Here is a 24,358-nt window from a genome sequence, read left to right as displayed (position 1 = left end):
TTCTGAAAATGTCTTTCCTTTCAAGAGAATGGCCTTTCCAGTTCAGTAATTCAGTCACTCTTGTAAGTTTGGTTCAGTCTTGTAAGTGTAAAAAGGTTCTTTATATTTTACTCTTTAGATGCTTGCACTCACTTAGGAATAAGCAATAACTTAATCAGTAAGGCAGCCTATTACTAGTTCATTCTATTATTCTTTTATTGTGCTCTATCTTTATTAAAAAAACAACCAGGGCACATAGGGAAAAATTTTTTTTTTTTCTGTGTTGATCATAGTTACTCATTTTTCATTGCCTTCAAGAGCTGTTAACATGTTTTTTGCATTAATAACTGTCAATGAATTTCAATTGATTTTTATACTTTCCTTATAGCTTTTGAGAATCATTTTCAGGGTCTTCAGGATTACTCCTACTCAACAGAAAATGGAGAAGTGCAGACAATCTAATCAGAACCAGAATACTCCAGTGTTCTTTCTTTAGTTGTGTATACCTTTTTCTTTCTTGTTTGTGCGTCCCTATCACAAGAATATATCAGAGCAGGATGTCCATATATTCCTTATATTTTGAGAACTAAAAGAAATTTCTTTGTTTTGAATGAGGGGGCTTCTTTGCTGATGGTTTATTATTTTCTGGAAGCTAAATCTAGCATTGATGATGTTAGAGAATTAATATAGTTGATAGATAGTAATCTTTAAATCTCTCAGCTGGTAGCAGGATCCACTACAAATATGTAGAGATGTCAGCTAGGCTGGCTTCTTTTTTGCACAAGAGCAGCATTTTTAGGGTATTCTATGATTCTAATAAAAGTTACCAGGCAATATCAGAATGCTGTTCAGGATCCATACGCTGGTGCTCAGAACGATGTTTTTTTTTTAGTGAATGGCACCAGCAATAGTGCACTGTAGCAGCAAGCATGGAGGTGCAGGCATGCAATTACTCCATCTATGGAACTGTTGTGCTTGACATAAAATAATTGTTACAGATTTTCAGGATCTTCAAAATATGCTGGCACATCTTCTTAACAGCAATTTCTCTGCATATTTAAATAGGCAATTGTATTGACAACATCATTCACCGAGGACTAATTAATCTATCATAACATCCAGAAATTAAAATGTCTTCTCTAGAGGGCAAGAGCATCTGAGTTGGTAGGAAGATATCTTTTGATTTCCATGCTTTTCAGACTGGTGCTTATCTACCGATACCCTTAACTCTGCTGTGGTTAGGAAAAAGCTGTGTCTGTGTCACCACAGTCACTCCATTCTGGCTTGAACAGTATCAGTACTTGGAATTCAGGAGCTATTATAGCTATTGTAATAGTAACCATCTGTTATAGTTGTACTGCCCTTTCCCCCCCCCACACTGATCATTTGGACTAATAGACTCAGGCATTATTGAAGCTTCATTTTTCATATAGTGAAGCATAACACTCTATTTGACTATTTAAACATACAGAACATTTTGGGTAGAAAGGAGACCATAACCTTTACATTTGCTACAAGATAGCGATGATTTCACCTCAGGAGGAACCTATTATCTATTAACCTATTAGGTTAGGGCCTTGTTTCTCAGTACACAAGAATGTTACAGTTTTTGCAATGCTGCCTTTGGTTGTGCTAAAATGTACTTATTGTTTAGGCATGTCATACAGATGCCTGGTTTAATAGGTCCATACAGCAATTTTATTTGGATTAGGCTTGTAAAATGATTCTCCTTTTATGGTGCATTGATTGTAAGATACCACAACTGGCAAACATAAAGAGAAATACTCAGCAAAGACGAAAACTGTGGGGTTTTTGTTTTGTGATTTCACCTTGTTCTGATAGTGGGTATAGTCATGGGCAGCTATGAGTATACCTCTTTTGTAGTCTTCATAGAAATTGTATTTTAGTTCTTCCCTCGCTCTTCAGTCTGTGGCAATCTTGGGACTCCCAAGCCAAAACATTAATCAATCTCTAGGGCAGTCAGTTTTTGCTTCTCTCCAGAGTAATGATAATTAGTAGCAGGAAAGTATAATCTAGGCATGCATACTCTATTAGAAAATGATATTGTCTGTATGACATGTTCGTTACTGCTTTGATCTCAGCTCTCTGAATATTTGTGATGTGTAGTTCCTTTGATTTCTCTCTGTATTTTGGTGAGGTTACCAGGTTGCTCTCTCTGGTTGAGTACACTGATGTTCACACATTTCACAATTCACATCTTCTTAAGAGATGATCAGGATGTATTGAATTGTTCATGATTGATGACAGTTTCCCACTGTTCATGCAGTGGAAAACCATGGTGGTTGCTTCTCCCCTTTTGAGCTCTTTAATTCTTACTTCTGCTTATTCCTTCTGCTGGTGTCTAGGAAAGCGGTGCATTTGGAAATAGTTTTCTCAGCCAGCTAGTGAAGCGTATTGGTCCTAATAGCTGCTATTTTACATACTACCTATATATGGGCAGAATATCTGTTCTTCAGTCATCCAGGAGTCCTTCTTGAAGATCCAGAGTAACAAGAAAATTAGTCCTTCAATACTTATTTCCAGATCTTATACTTCTTTGTTTGAATTTTATACTTTATATTTTTGATTTCATAAGGCCTTTATAATTTCTCTTCAAAGATCCAAGTTTTCTAGTTTGCTTCTTGTTGCACAATGGGAATATCAAAAAGTTTGGCTGACTTCACATAATAACTATTTAGGTGCCTTTCTGTCTCTGAGTAGACTCAAGGAATTTCATGTGGCCAAACCAAATTTTGTTAGATCTCTGGATAAACTTAGTATGTATATTGTGTGGTATTTAGACATGTGCTGTAAGGTCACCTGGAGTTCTCTCTTTGCTTTCACCCAGCATTGTCTTAGTCTAATAGGATCCAGGGCTGTTTCAGCCTTCAGTGGAGTGATGCTGCAGTTGTTTGTGGGAGTCCTCAGGCCTTCTCCTGGATGGGAAAAGGCAAAGGTAACTGATCAGAGTGAGTCATTGTGGGAATGTACATGCAGACTCAAAGAAGAAAGGTTACTCATCAGTAACTGGTGTTCTTTGAGAGGTATAGTCTGCATGTACATTAGTCTCCTACCTGCTTTTCCCCTCTTTCTGAATCTCTTTCAGGTTTGATTGTGCATTTAAGAGGAACTGCAGTGGTGGCAGTGTGTCAATGCCTCAAGCAGGACGAGGGGAGGAGTGGGAGTGCCCCTCCCGGGACACTCCAGGGCAGGCCACAAGCCCACCCACTCTTAGAGTATATGTATGGACTAAGTGTCTCAAAGTACTGCAGCTGTTCATTGGTAGGTAAATTTTCTTTACTGTATTCTCACAGGTAAAGCAGTAGATTTTATTTTTAAAACCAATTTAATTCATTGACTCCATGGATGATATGCATGAACAACACATGGGGGGAAATTTATACCGCAAACTGCATTACACTGAGTAGCTCCCTATCTCTCTAATGGTTTCATCTCTTGTCTTTCCCCCCATCCTAACCTTATTTAGATATTTAAATATCTTCATTCCATTCAATTTGTCATTTCTATTGAGAGCTACATGAAAACTTGAGATCATCTAAGTTGTAACATAATTTAAAAAATAAAATAATGTTCACAATTGTAGCTAAGTGTGTGAAGTAACATGTAAGATTGTATTTACTATTAGAAAATGAGGCTACAAATGGAACTGGATTCTATAAGAATCAGTTTTATTTATACTAGTGTATTGATCTTTAAAATTTCTTAGTTGCAGGAAAGTCAACGTTTGAGTTTAAACATTTTTTCCACAGCTGACCTCGTGTGTTTTTTTGTTTTTAATCATAGAAGCCTTGTAGTAATTTTCTAATTCACTGCACTCCCTGCCAATTAAATAAGTAGACATGGGGTATAACCTAGCTTAAACTGGAGATGTACTTGTCCCTACATGCAAATTCTGCAAATGATTATTTTCAAGTGAGTTGAGGGCTGTTACAGAAATATGATTCTGAGGTATTTGTACTGGGACTTCTCTGAGACTTGTCACCTTTGCAAATATGGTGGATGTGTTTTTACCAGTTCCTTAAGGTTGTAGCGATTAATGTTGCCTTGGCAACTCAAAGAAATTTACAGCTGGTTTTCTATCACTTTGCCTTTTCCTTAAGATTGAGGTGTAATTTATCTGGGCTTAGTTACAGCCTGCAAACTTTGCTGAAGCTTCTGGTCTGTGGGACATGAGATACATGTGCTGTAGGTATTGGTACACATACATAAAATACTATGAAGAGCTCTAGTTTTACAAAGTAACTGATTTGTCTGTAATATCAAGCTGCCTTTGCACATTCTGAGAAGAAAACCCAAAGAATAGTTTTCTAAACAACCTTAGATGAACACTATATGTATGCAAAAGGGAAGAAAATGTGGGAAAAGCCATCTTGTTGTGCCCAATAATCTGAATTTCATGGCTCCAAAACCATGCATGTATTCTTGTGATAACAGGTCTTTGAAGTGCTGTTTTAATTTAAGAAAATTTTAAAAATGGAGAAAGTTTTTGTCTATCTGTAGTTAGTAAATAGTATTAGATTCATTTATTTGGTTTTATACTTGTATAATCAAAAAAAAAAACCTCTCAAGATTCTCACTAGGAAAAGTGGTAATAGCAAGGAGGCATTATGTCTTAAGTTTTTAATTGTTTTCAATTCTTAAGAAAACCAGAATTTTTATAACTGTAATATTTATTTTAGTGAGTAAATATTGTATTTTAGAGAGATGCCTTTTATACATGGCAGAAATGAGACACATTGAGCTTTGGTGCTTTTGCTAATACATTTTTATTGGATAAAAATGAGCACGTGTGCACATAGGCCTACACTTATGTGTATATCTGCCAAATGCAGAGTCAACAGTAAAGGTCTTGGTAGACACAGACACGTTTGGAAAGTATCTAAGTTCCATCTCTTCCTCCAAGCATCTGTAAAAAGCTGTTATGCCAAGTGCCCAATCCTTTCCTGTGGGTAACCTTAGCCTGGGTCTAGGAGGATTCCGTGGCACCAACATTGGATGGGAGCAGATTTTTGTACAGAAGGAAAAGGGTCTTTGTGCCTTTGCGTGCATGCAGGCGCATGGTTTGTTGTGACCTAAATCTACTTGTAGTTTTTAATGCAATTTATTAAATCATACAACAACTCACTATTTTTCTTAACTATAGCATAGCTATACTTAGTATAGACATACTAAGACTAGTATGTCAAGGTGGGTAGCTTGAAATAAGAATCTTTCCTTTGTTTTTCTGAGAGGAAATCGACCTTGTACATGGCCTCAACTGTCTTTACCTCTCTCCATCAAAATAATGAGAAATTCTTTTGCCAGTCTCAGCTCTTAAAAGTGTTGGCTCTTACAGTCATGATGGTTTGACCAGACCCTTCAGTGTTTGCACATCTCTCTGCTAGACTTCCCTTACTTGTTTGCATAGATGAACTCTGTTGATAACTGCACTTCAGAACCCACTTGTTTTTCCCCTCTGTTTTAGGGCTAATTACCTTGAATAGTAGGCTTTAGAAGACATGAGGTACTTTTTTAAAAGGTCTATGTTACAGGCTGCATTGGTATGTTGAACCTTGAAATACTTGATAGCTGCAATTTACTTTAAATGGAAAATGCCTGTAATTAAATTTCCATTTAAAAAGTAAGCCATTTATAGAGTACATTTTTATTCCATTCCTCCTTTAGTTTTGCATTTCAATAAAATAGTTACATTTTTATGGCATCTTTTAATACATTAGCTTAGTATTTAAAAAAACAACTGCAACATAACTGTGATGCTGAAAACTGGAAATTCACCTGTAGGATCTTTGGAAGATGACTTACTGTGTTCTGTAAAATCTCAAAATTTGAAAAGCTGTATTTAGACACAGTAAGATACATAATTGCATTTCATTCAAGTCACTTGACTACAGTGATTACACTGAACATATTCCTAACATTTCTCTTGCCTTCTGCTGGTGAGGAAAGGATAAAAGGAATGGAGGTAATAGAAAACAACACACATGTTTTCATGTTGCTTTAATGTTTAATTTTATGAAATTCTTAAATAATTTTGAAAATGATTTCTTGGAAAGTTGTTGCTCCACACATGAGTATCTTCAGGCCTCCACAATTCATGGAAGCTTTTGAACAATAAGTAAAGGATTGTTAGCATAAGAAATAAAACCCTCACAAGAAGTAGGGCAAAATATATGAAATTAATTCCAAGAATATGCTAACATTTCGAAGACCTTCCCTGCTTTTCAAACTTCATGTTATACTCCACTCCTTAGTTCGTTGCCTTTCTTTGTGGGTATTCATGTTCTTGCATAGTCCCCAGTCTATGTTTTAAAATAATGTACAAGCCATCATCCACAGAATAGAGAAGATTCAAATTCCTAAATAATACAATGAGGGACAAATGGATTACTTCAACTTTTCATTCTTCTTTTCTCCTGCTTTGTGTGCTGTGACGTGAATTTCTGACTCATGTATGCTCTTTCCTGTCATAGAATCAGGCTTAACTTTAGTGAGCTGGGCTCTGGGGTAGTCCAAGCTACATGACTAAGTAAAGATTGTAATGAGATCTTAATGTGCTAATTCTTATATTCCTGGAACTCAGTGCTTGAAACTACATCCCATTTTCCTAGAAAATCTGTGTCTATGCTGAATTTCTCTTCTTTGATCTGTCTTGTCATATTGTCATTCATTATAGTTTCTTCATTGTGATGATGTTAAATCATCATACATGAAATTTATCTTGTACGCTCTTCAAGCTTGAGCCCAAAAAGTGTGAAAGAAAAATAGATATTTATTATGGCTTTTTATATATTAATATTCTTTTAATTTAACTTGTTTTGCTAAGGAAAACTATCACTATTCATTTAAAAACATACTGTCCTATGTTTCTCCTTGCATTTAAAAATGTATTTTCCTAAAGTAAACAGGACTTGCTTGCAAATGCAGAATTTACATAATTTTACAAAGCTTGTAATTTTGAGATCTACTCTGGAGAACACAGCTTCTCCATCTCTGAAGACTCTCGGTAGTTTGTCCTGGAAGCCACAGTGATCTTTTAAGTCACATGAAGTTGTTTTGAGAATACTTCTGGATAGTATGCATGTCTGTAAACCAGTTTATACTGACTTACCTATGTTTCAAAGTCCAATGTAAATAAATGTATTTTTTTTCCATAGTTAAGATCCATATTTAACACTTATATTTGTTCAGCAGTTAAAATTTTTATATATTTTACTTACTGTACGATTAGTGATGCATATAAGGTGAAATAACTTCACAATTGCACTGTGCTGGAAAAATCTAGCATGGGCCAAAATGCCAAACATCTTTGTTAACTATGGAATTAAGAATTGTTTAACTAGTTTCAATACTGAATATAGAATGAAAGAATTCTGTATGGATTCATTGGATTCATTATGAAAACCTGCCCTGTTTATACTGTTTTTAGTATTTCCCTGTTCTTTCTGGATGTTTTAAATTATAACAGTGTACATGTCATGTTCTAGTGGCTATGGTATATGAAAATATGTGTGCGGATTGAGAATTATTTTTACAAACCTTGTATTATGAAGTAAATTATGTATTGATCAAAAAAACGTATACGTTCTTATCTAAATGGTAAGCACCAGAATATTAACTTGAAGGAAGATATTCTAGTAATTTTGGAAGCATAAACATGTGGGAGTGTTACCACACTTTCAGGGCAGTGATGGCAAAAATAGGACAATAAAAAAAAGGCATGACGTGCCATAGACTGTAGCATCATAGAAAAGGAAAAATCATCAGGACTTCAGCTTTTCTATGTAGGCATTTAATCTGATGCACAATGACCATTTTCATGTGCTTTATAGTGCTTCTGCTCCCGTTAAGGCTCGTAGTCTCAATGTCTGTGTGAAAAACCACCAGACAGCAGTGCTAGGAGGACTGGAGGATACTTGCAGGCTGTCTCAAGTTTAAATTTCTGGCTAAGATAAGTAATCCACAAACCTTAGTTATCTTTAAATATTAGGGCATTGTTCCTCTCATTCCAGAAAGGAATCCCTATTTGTTTTTCCAGTTCACTTACGCAGAGATTAAAGGATGGAGGTATGAAATAGCCCACTTCCCTGTCTATTGTAATTGTGTATCTTGTGATCAGGTTTCTTGTGCATCATGGTGAGGCATTATCCCACAGAAATTATTAGTAAAGAGGAGTTACTAGAAATACAACAATACCTAATGATAATCATGAAGCGTTGCTGGACAACCCTACCAAATTAAAGCATAATGTATTTTCTCTCTCTTGAACACTGTAGATCAAGGCAGGGTGTGGTGTAGGGAAGAGTCAGAGCCCTGGAACTAGTTTGAAATACAAAAGGAAATTACCATAATTTTGTGGCTTGCTCATTGCAGCTTAGACTAATGGCAGGTTTGTGTCTTGGACTTGGAGATGCTGAAGTTACCTCCGCAGAAGGAAATATGTCAGTGAGTGTTCAAGCAGTTCCCTGACTGAAATGTCAGGTGGCGCCACCAAAATGCATCTGTACAGCTTTTGGGCTTAGTGTATCCTGATGTGGTGGTGCCTTTATGAATTTGTTCCTGCCAAATACATAGGGTCTCTGCACTGAGCTGTACCTGTAGGCTTTCTTTCCCTGAGGTAATGATCTTTTTTGGTCTTTACATCAATAAATTCACATGTGAAAGACTAAGAGAAAAAATGACGCAAGGTTTCTCTGCACTGGTAAAATTAACACTGGTCATGAGAAAATTCAAGCACCATAAACAAAGTTTTTGTTGAGTAGTGTTATAATTGAAGTAGTTTCAATACTGGGCAGTGCATAGGAAGTCCAATGAGTAGTTCCAGGTTGTGAGAGAGAGGGAGCTGATAGAAGCAAGAGCTCTTTGGAGCAAGAAATGGAAAGAGGTTGTTTGTTATACCTAAGGATTTCTTGCTCATTTGAATGAGGGAAATTTAAATGTATTTGAGAGAGAAAATATGAGAAATTAGGTAAAGAGGACAGGGAACTAGATCTAATCTAAAGCTTAAGGAGACAGCTGGCCTGACATTTTACTTCTGTGCATCAGAAAGACATAATTAATATAATTATTTTAGGACTTCAGTGAAATCTGAAATGGTGTGTCCTTTTGAAATAAAATTATTTGTGGAGAAACTATCTGTAATGACTTAATTTCTGTTACACCTTGACCCTGGAAAATAACTGATAAAGCCTACTTTAGAATACTAATTTTTAAAAGTATTAAGCTATTTATTGATTGGGGTTTTTCCCACCCTGGAGTTCTGTAGCTTTGTTCTGGCTTTTTAAAACTTGGTAATTTTACTGGACTGTTTTCAGAGCCAGCTACTATATTTTGTATCCATCAGCATCCTTCCAATGGCTTGAATGAAATAATAGTGCTTTACATAATCTGTTGACCTAGCCATTTTCTCTCGAAAGCTTATCATCAGTGAAACAATAGAAAAGGAGAAATATGCATAAAAAATATTAAATTAAATTTTCTTTGGTTGAAATGTTATATAATAATTTTGCATGCATAGCGTCAGTAAAGCCAAATATCAGGTCACTTGCCTGAAGAAATCTTCATTTGAAGACAAAGAAATTTCATTTCCTTGCAAAGCCAGTACAGAATCTACCTGTTCTGAGTCCACAATTTGTTCATAATTGATGAGCGTGGGGCTTCCTTTTTTAGGTACTTTTACAGCAATGAGAATATTTCATGGGGACACAGTTTTTTGGGTTAGCGAGAAAATAAATAAGCTGAATATAAGCCTTGGGTATTTTTCCATGGTTTTAAAATATCTAAGTGATGAATTTGCACTTCTAAAGTACAATGAAACCCAAACTCACTGCCTTGTAGTTAAAGGTCTTCTACTTGAAAGCTTGAAAGTTTCTTTACTATAACTAGAACTTGATTGAGAATTCTATCTAGGAGTCTGCCTAGGTACACTGATGCAGTAGCAGGAATAGGCACTTAATTATTGCTCAGTTTAATTGAAGAGTTAGGATGCTAATTTCTTTAGTTTTTTGTAGCATATCACATGACTTTTTCTTCCCTCGTTAATGGAAGTATTACTGAACTGTAGCAAAATGAGAACAGAGGAAGGATCTATTTTCTTGTTAAAAGAAATTTAGCAGGTTTTATTTTATCCAAAGCTAAATTATGCTTTTAAAAAAAACAAACCAAATGCTGAAAATCTATCCATCCTGTTTTCTATAGGAAGACCATATTAATTTTTAAAATAAATACAATATTAAGGTCTAAATTTGCCAAAAACTGAGCTTCTCCAAACTGTGCTCTGAAATATGTACCTATTTAAGTCAAGACAAATATGTTTCTAGATGACAGAGATGCCACCTATTTGAAAGAAATTTCCTAATGTGTAACTGTATTATTGAAGCAAAGAATTTTAAGACCTAAAATTCTTTTACTACCATAATTCACATTTTTTTCAAAATGTAACACAAGAGCTATAGTTACTAGTTCATTTATTTATGTACAACTTTGAGGCATTATCCTTGTTCCTTTTCCAAGCTTATTTGAAATGTTCATATGACAAGCTTCTGGTATGGTCACTTACAACCCAGTGAATTAGAGAGTTATTCTCCAAAGGGGTAGAGTGAAAAGATGAATGTGATTTTAATAAAGAAAAGAGAGAATACAGAAGAGGAAGTGAAAGTAATGATTAAAGGAAGGAGAAATAAAGACAGAACCTTTGGATTTGCCACTTCTTCCAGTAATCCTTGGATGTATTGATGTGGTGGGGCTTGCAGTCAGACATAGGTTTATTCTAGCTGTAATTTTTAAGTGTCTGTATATGATCCCTCTGTTAAATGAGAGTTGCATAGCAGTACTAGGCCTGCAAAAATACAGCTGAGGATTACCTAAATTGGTTGTACTTTTTCAGTTGTTCCAGACATTTTATTTTAAGCTTTTTAAACCACTATATTTCCTAGAGCTAATCTTGTGGTAAGTAATTAGCTTTAAGCCAACAATCTCCAAAACTATTCCTTCCTTCCCAATATAATGCTCCCAAAACTTAAATTTGTCCTTAACATTTTCAAATAATGTTGTTTCTTTGCTAGAATATGGATAACTGTCTCAATAATTGATATGTTCTCTGCAGATGATACTTTACTGTGTAATGAGTGTACTTAAGGTAACACAGTGAATTTTGCACTCCAGGCAGACATGCTCCTGCTGTGCTGGCCCACAGTCGAGTATGAAGGATAAGTGAGATAATCACATTAACATTAAATAAGTCTTCTGCTTATGTCAATTTTTTGTCGCAGTTTGAAAACTAGTTTAAAAAGTAATTTTTTGAATGAATATATTAAATCAAATTAAACACTTCTCTAGTGTCATGAGTTTTCCAGAACTGTAAGTCATTGCATTTAAATGACAGATTTCTCAGTCCAGCTTTGGAATGGGTATACACACTCCTGTTGAGTTATTAGGAGAATGTGGGAAAGATGATTATAGATCATCACCTGCTCCATCAAGTGCATTATTGAACCTTTGGGTAGTTAGGCTTACAGATACGTGGTTCTTGGTTTTTTCAGGCTATGAAAAAGTGCAGCATGCAAACCAAAGTTACTGTTGCAAGAATCAATTATGCAATCCAAATTAAATTTACATACTCTGTTAATGTGTATCAAAGAATATTATATTTATATATCAAAATAAACAATGGTAGAAATTAATAACTGTGAATTCTTGTTTTCCAATTCAGGTCAAGATATAGAGAACTGAATTTCAGTTTCCATATGCAAAATAATATTTTGTGGATACTTGCATTGTTCTTTCTTATCTTGATTATAAATATTGGTTTAGAATCTTTGTATAAAAAGCCATGAGTGGTTTATAATTCCCCATATTGTGTGTGCCTCTGTTTTAAGACATTTCAAGTCTTCAGGTATTATCTGATAAAACCATTTCTTGCTGGATCTGACAGGATTCATGTTCTCTTTCAGGAGACGCTGATAGATTGGTGTGATGAAAAGGAACTTAATTTGATTTTAACAACGGGAGGAACAGGGTTTGCACCGCGAGATGTCACTCCAGAGGTGAGATAGTCCTGAAATAGAAAAATCTGCCCTTTGGTGCAAAAATGCATGAGTCTGGAGGAGGGGAGGGTTTTTGGTTGGTTTTTTTTTTTTTTTTAATTTTCTCTGTAACTTTTCTTTGCAGTATCTGTGGATGGGTCAAGTGCTACACTACTTGGAGTCAGAAAAAAGTAATAGAAAATATAGCACAAGAGAATTACTGTGACCTTGGGTTCTTGACCCAAAACAATTTTCAAACTAAAATGTGGTACAGTTTAATGGTTTTCCAGTCCCCTCACAAAACAAAATTCTAACGGCTTTGTGGCGTCATTTTCCTTAGCACTGCAGTACAACACTGCTAAGCAAAATTTTGTGTGGCTTTTGTTGTGTCTTGTGCAAGGAAGAGTGGCATAAGCGAGATGGATCTGCTTGTCAGAAAAATCTAAACGGGCACAGAGGTGGAGGTAATGCACCAGTAAATGTTGCTCAGGAAATTTGCCTATGTTACACTTACATGAAGCTAAAGTTAGGGGGGAAAAATGAGAAGCTAAACCTAACCTGACCTTATGGCCATGAGTTGTCATGTGAAATGACTGTGTGATTGTTCTTGTAGTATTTTGTTATTTAATGTTCCAAATTAGGTTAACATGAACTTTGAAAATCACATCTTTCATTTGGTGTAATTTTGTTCACTCAAGGGCAGAACTAAGATTGAGTGAGTTGTGTTTATTTGCACAATTAAACATACCTAGATTTCTTTTAAGTACTCATGTATGTTTTCGATTTCTTAGACTCTCCAGTTGATTTGAGTTCTTTATAGAATATCTACAATGCTTTTTACTTACAAGTGTGTTTTGTCACATGCCTGAAGTTCATTTTTTTTTCCATTAGGAATTTAAAAACATTTTTTAATTTATTTGTTTAGCTAGAGAAACATGTAAACAAAATGCTCCTGTTCATTACTTCTGATGGAAATAGAAACCTTGAGTAACTAGAGTAACTAAAACCTGGGGGGGCTGTCAGTGTATCAGGAAATGGGAACAATGTTAAGATGAACACAGTGTGGCACATAGTGAAAATTGGTTTGCAGATTATTCCCTTTGCTAAAGGTGCCACAAGTGAAAAGTGAGTTGGTTAAATTTGTCTCTTTCTTGCAAACTAACATAATGCTTTTGAACGTTGTGTAACCAGGACTGGGTAGATGGAGGGATGAATTTCTGCTTCAGTTTTCCTTTGTGCGGGGTCAAGCCTGGGCAGCAGTGCCAGACGAAGCATTGTAGCCAGTGCAGAAAATTAGCTACAGATTCTCAAGCAGCATATGGCACAAAAAATAAACAAATGAGAACTCTATGCACAAACACCCAGTATATTCTTTACTCTGCATTGCTGTTACTTATACTAATTAACACAGGTAGGGATGATTTTTCATCAGTTTTGTTGAGTAAGCCATTCTGACAGTTATCTGAGTTGTTACTGTCTCTGTATAATAAAAACACATTGATATAAAAATCATTAATAACTTGTACTGAAGAAAATCTGCGTTGTTTTTCACTTAGTTAAATTGGATTAAGTCTAATCTCAGTGGAGATATAGAATCCCAGGTTATTAAAAAATTGTGATGACAAACATTGTTCCTGTGATAGGATTTATTACATCATTCAGTCAAACAAATTATTTTAAGGGAAGAAAATTAGTTTGCCAGTATGTGTCATACCAAAAACATACTAAGAAGCCTAAGTTTTTTATGTCTTTTGTGTCAACGAGAAAACCAAAAATGGAAGATTCATTATGTCAACATGAAACATGCAATAACAAGCCTTTAGGAAGACTTGCATTTATGTAGAAATTGGTTTTCAACCTTTGTGTGTATGGTGTTGATTCAGCACGCTCTCATCACTGAGCTGACAATGAAAGGATGTGGTCATGGTATTATGCTATAGAGATGTCACCTTTAAGATGTTAACTTAAAACTTTTAAGAATTGAATTTGATACTGGAAAATGTTTTACTATTTTTCCTTAGAATAGATACAGTAGTCTGTTGAATCATACTTCCACTGGTATGTTTCAGTCCTACTTCTCCTTAATTCCCCTGTACTTTGGATTAGTAAGCAGGTTTCTCTGTTTCTTTTCTATAGATATATAATTGTAGATACACAATAAAGGTAGTTCCCAATAATAATGCAACCCAAAGACTTAATGTTAATTGACTTTTGTAATTATTGATAAAAATGAAACTAAGTGCCTAGCATAATGTAGCTAAAATGGCTTCTTGCTATCTCAGAAATATGTAATTAAGCATCCCAAAAAATTGGTAGTTTCCCCACTCACTTTGCCTTTTGAACACTGTATCAGAACCATTCCAGGTTGTTTCAGTCATGTGTAGTAACAATTTTTCTTGTAATGGACTAGAAAATTTAGGAATATTCACCATATGTGATTTTCCTTGCCTGTCTCTGATCCATAAATTTATAGCCTCAGTCCTGGTGTGTGGAGAGGAGCTTTTGAAATGGTTCCTACGATTCACATTTTGAGGGGCGAAGGTCAGTTTGCTTAAGCAGTGTGAATATCCTTCACTTTCTTGGCTGCACAAGTAGAAGTGGTGAAGTGTTTGTGGATATTTAAAAAACCAAATTCACTCAATGGATGGCTGAATTTGAAAGTTAGTGTGTTATAGGCATTACTAGTGAATCCTGGAATTCTTAACTGTTATGGCAGTTGGTGGTAGTTTGCATTTGTACTAAAGCTGAAGTGTAAGCCTAATTTTGTAGATACACTTTTTTTTTTACAAGGTAATTTTGCATCTAATTTATGGGAGTAGTCCTTAAATCTCTGCTGGAGTTTGCTCATACAGTCTGCTTGTTGATTCTAAAAGTGTTTGTACTGGACAGAGATCCAAGTGCGGCCCAAGTTTGTTTAGGGAACTTTCATTTTGTATTTCCATATGCATACATTTATTTCGTGGAACTACAATACTTCAGTGGTAGTTCTTACAGAATGTTGATAACAGTATACATTAACTTTTGTGAAAAAAATTAAGCAATTTTTCAGCATTTTTATCAATCACTAAGGTACCCTTCTGCAATACTAATGTATTTTCTCTGTTGCTGTTGCTCAGTACAAAGGGAAAGAAAAAATCTTTTGTATATGGGTGCTCTGCTCAGTTTTCTGTCTTCTGTATTTTTACATTTATTCTTTTGCAAAACTGTACATTCAAAAAATTCACTTGTCTGTCTGCTAACAGTCTTCTAGCTTTTTTCTTATCATTTGTCTCTAGTATGATTCTGTGCAAGTCTTGTTTGCCCATCTATGAGATTTTATGTACTTAGATAATAGCAGTGGAAATCAATGTATTGTCCTCAACTGATTGTGAGGACTTGAACTGTGTCACAGTGTGTATTCACAAGTAGTTCATCCACACTGCAGGTAATTTTGAGCCCTAAGATTTTAAGATAATACTTTATAAAAAACACAGAAGAGCTGTTTTCCAGCATGTAACACTAGACAGATGTTTCCTTACAGTCATTTTGAGTGTTCTGGAAAATTTGTGAATCTTCTTTCAGTTCTTGTTGTTTATATTCTTCAATATTTATGGACTGGTTTAAAATGTATTTAGACACATACTTGTTTTCATTTAGTCTGAAAATATATGCGTACTTATTTATTCTTTCATCAGAGTTCTGTAAGAACTCATGAAAAGAAATCATTGTTGTCTGGAACTCCCTTCTATTTGTCAATGTTTCTGAAAAATCATGCTCAGGATAAACAAATACTCCAAACATACCACACAGAAGCCATATTTGGATAGAAGAAAGTCTCAATTCTTCTGTAGTATCTTTTTATAATCAGTTCAACATTGCATCAGCATTTTTATAATTATTGCCAAATGCAAATTCTCTATCATTTGACTCTTCCCCATTCTCTAAGGTAGGATTTTTTCTTCAAATTACATTTTACTTCTGCAGACTATTTTAATATATATATTCTTCCATTCCTCTGTCTCAAGTAATATTGGAAACCCTCTTGACCTCTATTATTTTCAGGTTTTATGTGGTTTTTTTCTGTTTGTTCACTTCCACTTTAATTTTGTTAATGAAATGAGGTACTTATGACACAATGGGATAGTCATGTTGTATCCATACTCTCACAGCAACACATTCCATCTAAGTAACCCAAATCCACTGAGACTTAAACTTTTCAAATAACATTTTCCATTCAATAGGCAGCAACTTAAACTAGAAATAATATAGTAGGTTTTTGTTCTCCCTAGTTCAAATACTGCTTTTCCAGAGCAGCAGGATTTCTAGTATTGTTTATTGTGGACATAGGACTACTTCTGTTCTTCCTCAGCAATATTTTATTACTGGCACTGGGCCACAAGCAAATAATTTCTATTTTACAAACTGTCACTTCAGGATGGCTCCATAGAGTGGAGGAATGAAGCCTTCATCTCACATGGGACATAAGTAATTTTATGGTAGGAATAATATGAAATTGCACAACCTCTAATAACCCAGGCTAATGTTTCAGTTTTTCACCCTTCAGTATTCCAGGTACCCTCCAATTTAATAGCTATTTTAAGAAAATATTCCTGTAGTCTCTTTTAAAACTGTAGCTTTTCCTATCTCTTAATGGAGGTCTTGCTCTGAGTTAAGTTTGATTTCTGTGGTGAGCTATTGTATAACAACATGTGCTGTGTATGGATGACATCTGACCTTTTGAGGCCTTCATAGTTCTTAGGAAATTGTTTCCAGCCCAGCTTGCTCCTGGAGGGTTGGCATTACAAAACCTTGCTACGTGCATCTTATCAAACAAAGGTACTTAAATGGAGCAGATTGCTCTCTGACAGACCCTTCCAAATTCTCTGCTACTCTTTTGGAAGTTTATCAGCAACTCTGTAAAGTACCATCCCCTTTTTCTTAGTCCTCCAGGCAGTTCCTAGCTTATATGGTTAGCTCTTTATCTAGTCTGCTTTTCTTTTTCAATAAAATTTATTATTTGATATGCTGTATTTGGTGTTATAAAATTCAAATATGTTTATGTGCCATAATGCTTCAATTTAAAATTATATGTTTAGATTTTTAATCTTTCTTGGAAGGCATGTGATTATAGCAGAATTTATATGTCTAGTTGCAGAACAGTTTTCACTAAACATCTATTACCAGTGTCTTTGAGAAGCAGCAGTATACAAATTATTTGCACCACACAGCACACTGTCAGTTTATACAAGTACCTGTGTCTTGAGAAATTCCACTCTGATTTAGCTGACTTACAAAGGGCTGAAGAGTGCTCTCTTCTCTTCTCTTCTCTTCTCTTCTCTTCTCTTCTCTTCTCTTCTCTTCTCTTCTCATTTCTCAGGAAAACTTGGTAGCACACCCTCATCACTGAAGGGCTTGGTTGTGCTATCATCAACTGCAGTGTCTGCATGGAAACACCTGTGAGCTGCTCAGACTCCTTTAGTGAGAAATGTGAGGGGCAAGAAAGGCAGATTCCATTTCAGCTCCATTACTCAACTATCAGAGGTCATCAAAAAAAACCAGATAATACTTGTCTGTATGTGGGATTGATGTGTCTAAAATGCAAAGCTGCATATTTTTATTGAAATTCCTTTTACAAAGTTGCGACTGCCACCATGGATATAGAAAAAGGTAAAAAACATATGATGGTAGAAATATGAAGGTAAAAAGAGAGATGCTTTCTGTGAGAGTTGCACTACTCAGTCTGTTTAGTTTATCATGAAGAGCACTGATAAATAACTTTGATTTTGCCTGTACTTTCTTTGGGAAATAGTGTACAATACTAAAGGCTTTGTAAGGTACCAAAGACTTTCTTTACCTACTAAAGAGCATTGTAAAAATAGCTGATAATAGAAATCTTGAGCCAGGAAAATCTAAAAAATCCTCATAATGAAAGGCTTTATGTGTTTGGGTTAGAGTTTGTTGGTTTAAGAGATTAATCACACAAGCCAATTCTTAAAGAGCTGTATTCTTCATTTTAATTCTGTCAAATCAAAAGAGTTGGCTAGTGGGAGAAATGTCTTATAAAACTCAATTTATCTTGTACTTCTTGTAGAAATCATGGATGATGTTAAATGAATCATCCTGCACTTTCAGCCTTATGTTCAGTATATGTTAGATGAGAAGATAGTTTGAATCAAATGGATCCTGAAATTAGTAATGAAACTGTTTTATTTCCTGAATTCAAAAGGAATTCATGAACTGCTTTTGTCTCTTTTTTTTTTTAAATGTGAAACCCTGATAATATTGACTGAAAATGATGGGGCAAATATCTTTTTAATTACTTAACTAATGTATTAACCTTCTGTGTAAAGTTGTCTGACTATCAAATGATAAAGGTAATGCTAATAGAATTCCATTAAGCCTTTGGTTATTTTTGCTCATTTGAGGATCAGCTTTTATTTGCCTTTTTTAAGGTGTCCTTAATACTTTCGAATAGCAAATAGAGGCTGTGGTTTTTGACTTTCAAACATGTAGGAAATATTTGCGAGCTCTGCTGAAAAGACTAGTAAAACAGTAATAAGGAACTTGAATGTTTCATAAAATGAGAAACAAAGCCACAGTAATGAGCCTGGAAATCTCAACTTTTTTTTTTAATTTTGAAATTAAAGGGTTTTTTCCAAGGTAATTTAGGAATGGCAGTTGGAAGAAGGCTGGCATGTCCTGAGAGTGGGCAAATGGTTCCTGCATGAGCGAGCCCAGTACTTCCAAAAGTACCCCCAGATGAACAATATGATTATGGTGTGCTTTTTGCATACCATAAAGAGAAGGGGTTTCCTCCTCTTGGTATTACAGATGCCTTTTAGCTGTGTTTTCACTGTAGAGCCCACAGCTCATGTGGACATTTCTCTATTAGTTTGAATAAACTGGCTTGTCTCTTATTAGCAGTGTAGCCACAACAGTGAATGTATCTTGCAGTCCTTTCTGTAACTGGGAAAGAAAAATAGGCCTGCCATAGGACTTGTGCATAATGAAATTTTCAAATTGGAACTTCTGGAATTTTTTTTCCTCTTAGGCATTTTTAAAAATAGTTTCCATTAAAGCATGGCTTTGGAGAAGATAATAGGAAACTGAACAAAATTAAACATCAAGTTCAAGCAAAATAATCCTGAAAATAGTGTCAAGCCTGAAATTTTTGTCCTATTGTGTGATTTTTTTTTTTCCTGGTCATGGTCTATTACAAAGAGTTTAGTTAAAGCTAAATACAGGGAAAATTAACAAAAAAAATAATGTGGACATGTTAGGAAGACTTCCCTGTGGAGGCAGCTTAAAGACATAATAACTAGATGGCAAATACCAGTTTGGATTTAAGATGTATGAAAAATTGAGTGAGTTAGTCCTTTTGACATTAGCACACCAGAATAGCAAAATGACTCATTATTAAATAGTTGATCATTAAAACTAATACTTATTAAAGAATAGAGAATTTCTCATTTACTTCTTCCCTGCTGTGTAGGAGCTTTTCCAACCACTAAGTGGAAAGAAACTAGAAGAGTCTTGGAAAGCAGCTGCCTTCAGGAGTTATTCTTAGGGTTATAACTAGTTCTTCTCCTGCTTTTGCTAATTGCTACCACATGGAGCAGTGAAGCTTTAGCAAAATGTTGACTCAGTATAAGTACCAAAATAGAAAACCAAAATGATATTGTCACGCTTAGGCATGAAAGTCTTATCAGTTATGGACAAGAAAATAATTACTTTCTAACTTTTATTTAGACTATATTTTAGTTTCTTTTCCCTTCATGCATGTATTCTTTTCTTAGTTACTCTTTCATCAGAATACCTAAATAGTGAGGTGCATAATCTACTGTTATTTATTGTTGACATTTAAACTGTCACTGGATTTTTAAAGTCCATATTTTCCTCCACAAATAAGCATTTTCTTATGGTACACTGAGATCAGTTTGTCATAGTTCATTTTCATTAAGCTTGAAATATTTCCCCTCAGAGAGAAGGTGATGGCAATTTTGTTCTTGATGTGATGCAGCTAATTGTAGTTCCTGCTGGCCACAAAATCACAGGATTTTATAAAACTGCCAATGTGTGCCCTTACCTTGTACTCTGGTATCTCTGGTTCAGGCAGTATTTGCAGTTCCTGGCTGGTTTATGCCATTACTAATCATATAATGGAAGTCTGTTGGTCTTCTCTGGCTAAATTATTTGCCATTTTGTTCTAAGTCCAAATAGTAGTTTTCAATATGGAAAAGTTTGGGTATGGAAAAAATTCCTATTCTATGACCCAAATTTCTAAATTTGAAGTTCTATTAACTCTGTTATTCTTGTGCCTTGCTCTGCTAGGAGAAGAATGAGTGGTTAATACCCAGACATCAGTATAAATAAGGTTCCATCAGCTTAGCCCATCACTACTGTATTCTTTAAAAACTTTGTTGCATATGAGTGCATGGCAAGTTCATACAGATTGTCTCTGCAACCTTTCCAAATCCTGATTCAGCAATGGCACAAAAAAGCTCATGATTCCTTTCTAAGGTCCTCTACAGTTTGAAGAGGGAAGAGTTGGCTTCTTGTTTCATATTACTGCCTTGTCAAAGTGAAGTGCAGGTTTTCAGTGCTGGCAATAAAAAGTTAATGTGCAACCAGATGAATGCACACAAGATGTGGACTTCTAAGTAGACAGAAATAGTGAAGTTTGATTCTTGGTTGATTCTTTCAGTTTCTAGGTAGAATACTGAATAAAAAGTCTCCTTATTTAAATGACAGGTGAGTTAAATTACTGAACTTTATTGGTGCTGGGATTTTCTCAGCTCTTACATTTCAGAGTTCATTGCATGTATTTGAAATAAAGCAGCAGCTAAGATTTCTGAAACAGTTCCATTTGTTTAAAAAATCAACCATGTTAAATAGCAAAATGCTTAAGTCGAAGACAAGAGAATTTTCAAGGTAACAAATAGGTGCTGATAAGTTTGATACTTAGAAGAGGGTTGCCCCACAAGATTCATAAGACTAATTAGAGACACAGAGTGTGGGTGTGTCCAAGCCAAATTCAAGCACCAACCTGCACTGATTATGAGTAACAGTTAATGATGCCTCCTGTTTATCTCACAAATGGCCAGCAGTGGCTCATGGGTACTCCTGTGCAACTTCACAAGCCATTTTGCAGTGGATGTGGGAATGAGCTCACAAGACCAACCCCTTTCCCCTCTTATACTAGAGGTGCTAGAGGTAAGTGTGGTTTTGGGGAACAAGGGTGGGAGGTCATGAGATGAAAGTGATGTGGGCTTCTTAAATTTTTCAAAAACCTCCATAAAGGCATGTATCTGGGGATGGGCAAAGATTCAGATGAATTCTTATTTTTTGCCCAAAGAGATTACCCAGTCCTAAACTGACATGCTTTCCTTGAACTGGGAGTCAGAAATCCCTTTTCTCTTCTGTTTTTCTGCTGCAGAAATTCCCAACATTCCCATTATGTGGGCTCCAGAGAGGGGTAAGCAACATCTTCAATCCCACCCAATCATTTCCAAACTAATTCTTTGCTAGTATTTTTTTGCTTTTTTAATCATCATCAGAAACAGTTTTTAGACACATTTTTCCCATTTGTTTGATTTTCTTGTGGATTCTCATATTTTTGTTTTATAGGAAGGTCCCATGGCCTCCCCAAGTGCTAGGGTCAGACTCATTTGCTGTTTCCATTTGTGTGCTATTCTCCTGTGGATTTTCATGGTTCACTCTGATCAATGATATTACCAAAGGGTGAGCACCTAGACTCTTGGGACTGTTTTACTCATGGTATCCTGAGTTGCTGAAAAAGCACTGCCGCCCTACTGCCCTGTCAGTCATTTGGCAGGCTTATGTTTTGCTCTTGCCAACAGTTGCATCTGATTGTTGGTGGGCTTTGGTCTTTTTCTGCCTTGTCTGGGGACTGCCTGGCATTCACTGCTGTCTTATATTCTCTCTACCTGCTGGCTGTGTGGCATTGTCCTGCAGAAATCCTGGCCCTTTGCCTGACTGTCTGCCATTGCCTCTTGAGCAGCTAATTGCTTGACAGTGACTACCTACGGCCTGTCCATCTGTTGACTGGCACGTGTCACCTCCTCACTGTCCTTTCAGTCGGATTGTACACGGGCATTGGCTTCCTGCTGCCCTCTCCTGCTCCAAGTGCCTGGCATTGCCTTCCTGCTAAATGCATCTGCTGACTTTGTGGAATTGCTCTTCTGCTGCTTGGCACCTGCTGAATGTGTGGTACTGCTTTAGCAACTTGCTGAATGTTTGGCATTTTCCTCATGCCTTTTCACCTGGTCCTTGAATATAGTGTCCCCTTGCTGCTCTTTGAGTCTGCTTTACTCACTGATACTTGCTCTTTTACTGTCTTGTCCACTTGCTTTATGCCTGGCATTTCTATCATATTGTCCTATCCATCTGCCTAGATTTTATTTCTAAATATGCTCCAGTCTGAAAAGGTTAAGAAGAACTGTAAGGAATGGGGAAAAACTATTGTCTGGCTTCTTCATGGTCTGATAACACACCAGCCAAAAACTGATCTCAGTACCAGCATTCAGCTTTTTCCTAGGACTACTCAAAAACCCTTTCCCATCTTATGAAAAAAAAAACCAAATCCAAACTAAACTGAATTGTATTTAGTCTTTGCTTCCATCACTTTATTTGAGAGGTATATGACTAAGTTGTACTGTATTAAGTATTAAATTCAATAGTAATTAAGTACTATAACCCTAATACTACCTAAGGTACTCAGAATCCATGGAAGGTAGGTAATAACAGGAGGGAAACACAATCTGTTGCTCAGGCTCAGAAAGATTAAGGTTTGAATGTAGAGCTGTGTTCATTAAACACAGTGGATCAAAGAAGCTAAATAATTTTTACAGGTCTCTCTATTTAAAACAGAGGCTTGAAGCTAATCTAAATAAACCACTGGATCAGTACAGTGTTACCAAACTGAAACGTGTCCTAATTGCTGCTTCCTACGCTCTCTGTACTGGGAGAATGGTCAATAGCTTGTTTACAGAAACTTTTTGTCACTCAGATTAAGACCAAGGACTTGACTACATCTGTAAGGTCAATAGTAAAGGAATAAATCTGTCACATCTTAGAATAAGAAGCAGGATTTCCTGCTCTTCTTTTAATTCAACTTATTTGACCTCTTTTCCTAGCTCTTCCACAGTTTTTAGGTTATTACAAGTGTTGTTGGGTTTGTGGTTTTGAAACCAGTAGCAACTAGGACTTGGAGAAAATATTCTGTCATTATGAATCCTGTCATAATTTCATAGTAAATTCTTACTATGTTTAAATAAATTGTATGTAATGTTCTTTTAACCTTAGCTTTTAATCTCTTCAGATATATTATTACTGCTTTTGCTATTTTCAAAGGTACCTTAAATATGTGAAATTATATCTAAGTGATGCCTTGTGAAGGCTGACCTAGACCAGAGGATAGATGGAGTTAAACAATCAAGTAGGGATTTATTAAAAGGCCTCAGTGGATGCACCTTGGGCAGCATACAAGCCCAGCCAGGGCTACACCCGAGATGAACCAAAATGGTCACAAAATGGACAACCGGTCACGAGGTCTCTCACTTTTATAAGTTCTGGTCCATTTGCATATTGGAGTTAATTGTCCAATTACAGCTTTAGGGTATGATGTCCCGTTCTTCTTGTTTTTCTCTCTTCAGTCCACTGTTGTTTATGCTCTTGGGCCTGAGATTTGGATCATGTGTCCTTGGTCCCCAGCTAGAGCAGGAATTGCTTTGTCTACCTACACTGTGAAAAGAGCTTACTTATTCCTTACTCTGAAGCTCAGAACTACACGCTAAAGCAGCAGAGAATCCAAAAAATATAAAAGCTAAAACCTGAGGCATCATAAGCAGAGAGGCAGGGCAGCATCCCTTGAATCAGTAGCAGCTTTCCCCAGTGTGGGACCAGCTGTGGAATCAGATAAAGACACTGTGAGAGAGCACCTTGTTCTCATGCCCCCAGCGCCAGCTTGCTGCTCTGGAGGATGGCTCCCAGGACAGTTGGGAATGCTCAGAGCAAGAGCTAGTAGGACCCTTCTCCCAGTTTCCACATTAATGCCTAGAAACCAGTGAACTTGTGTTCTGCTCCAAGGAGCTGGAGGATGTGAATGTCCACCTATATTTTAGTCCTTTGCTTCTGCTAGGCTCCCCTGTTCTCTCTTGTCTCAGCCTTTCCAACCCTCCCTTGCTTTTCCAAGCATATTTTTTGCACAACTTCATAAACCCTTAAAGATGGTAGGCTGTCAGTCTCTCACTTCCCACCAGCTTCATGTTGTTGAAGGGTGTGGTGACAAGAACAGGTCTCAATGGCAAATCTCTTTCTCCAAACTTTAACTCCCAGTA

At 36.0% G+C, this 24,358-nt stretch overlaps 1 protein-coding gene across 19 annotated transcripts in view; it reads left to right on the top strand.

Annotated features, from left to right (window-relative positions):
- GPHN (gephyrin) overlaps positions 1–24,358 on the top strand; it is a 270,748-nt gene that overhangs the window by 130,157 nt on the left and 116,233 nt on the right. For 11 of the 19 annotated variants that reach the window (XM_054276498.1, XM_054276496.1, XM_054276500.1 and 8 more), the window contains exons 4-5: positions 11,949–12,041; positions 21,436–21,474. In XM_054276498.1, coding sequence (XP_054132473.1) covers positions 11,949–12,041; positions 21,436–21,474 — 132 coding nt within the window. The remainder of the gene's footprint in view (positions 1–11,948; positions 12,042–21,435; positions 21,475–24,358) is intronic. The other 8 variants (XM_054276499.1, XM_054276497.1, XM_054276495.1 and 5 more) reach the window with 1 other exon arrangement.

Source organism: Melozone crissalis, unplaced genomic scaffold (assembly GCF_028551555.1).
Source record: "Melozone crissalis strain CALT ecotype California unplaced genomic scaffold, PUWL_Pcris_2 ptg000018l_1, whole genome shotgun sequence".
Classification (NCBI taxonomy): domain Eukaryota; kingdom Metazoa; phylum Chordata; class Aves; order Passeriformes; family Passerellidae; genus Melozone; species Melozone crissalis.
The sequence above is the reverse complement of the archived record's forward strand: the minus strand, read 5'-3'. Positions and strand labels throughout refer to the sequence as shown.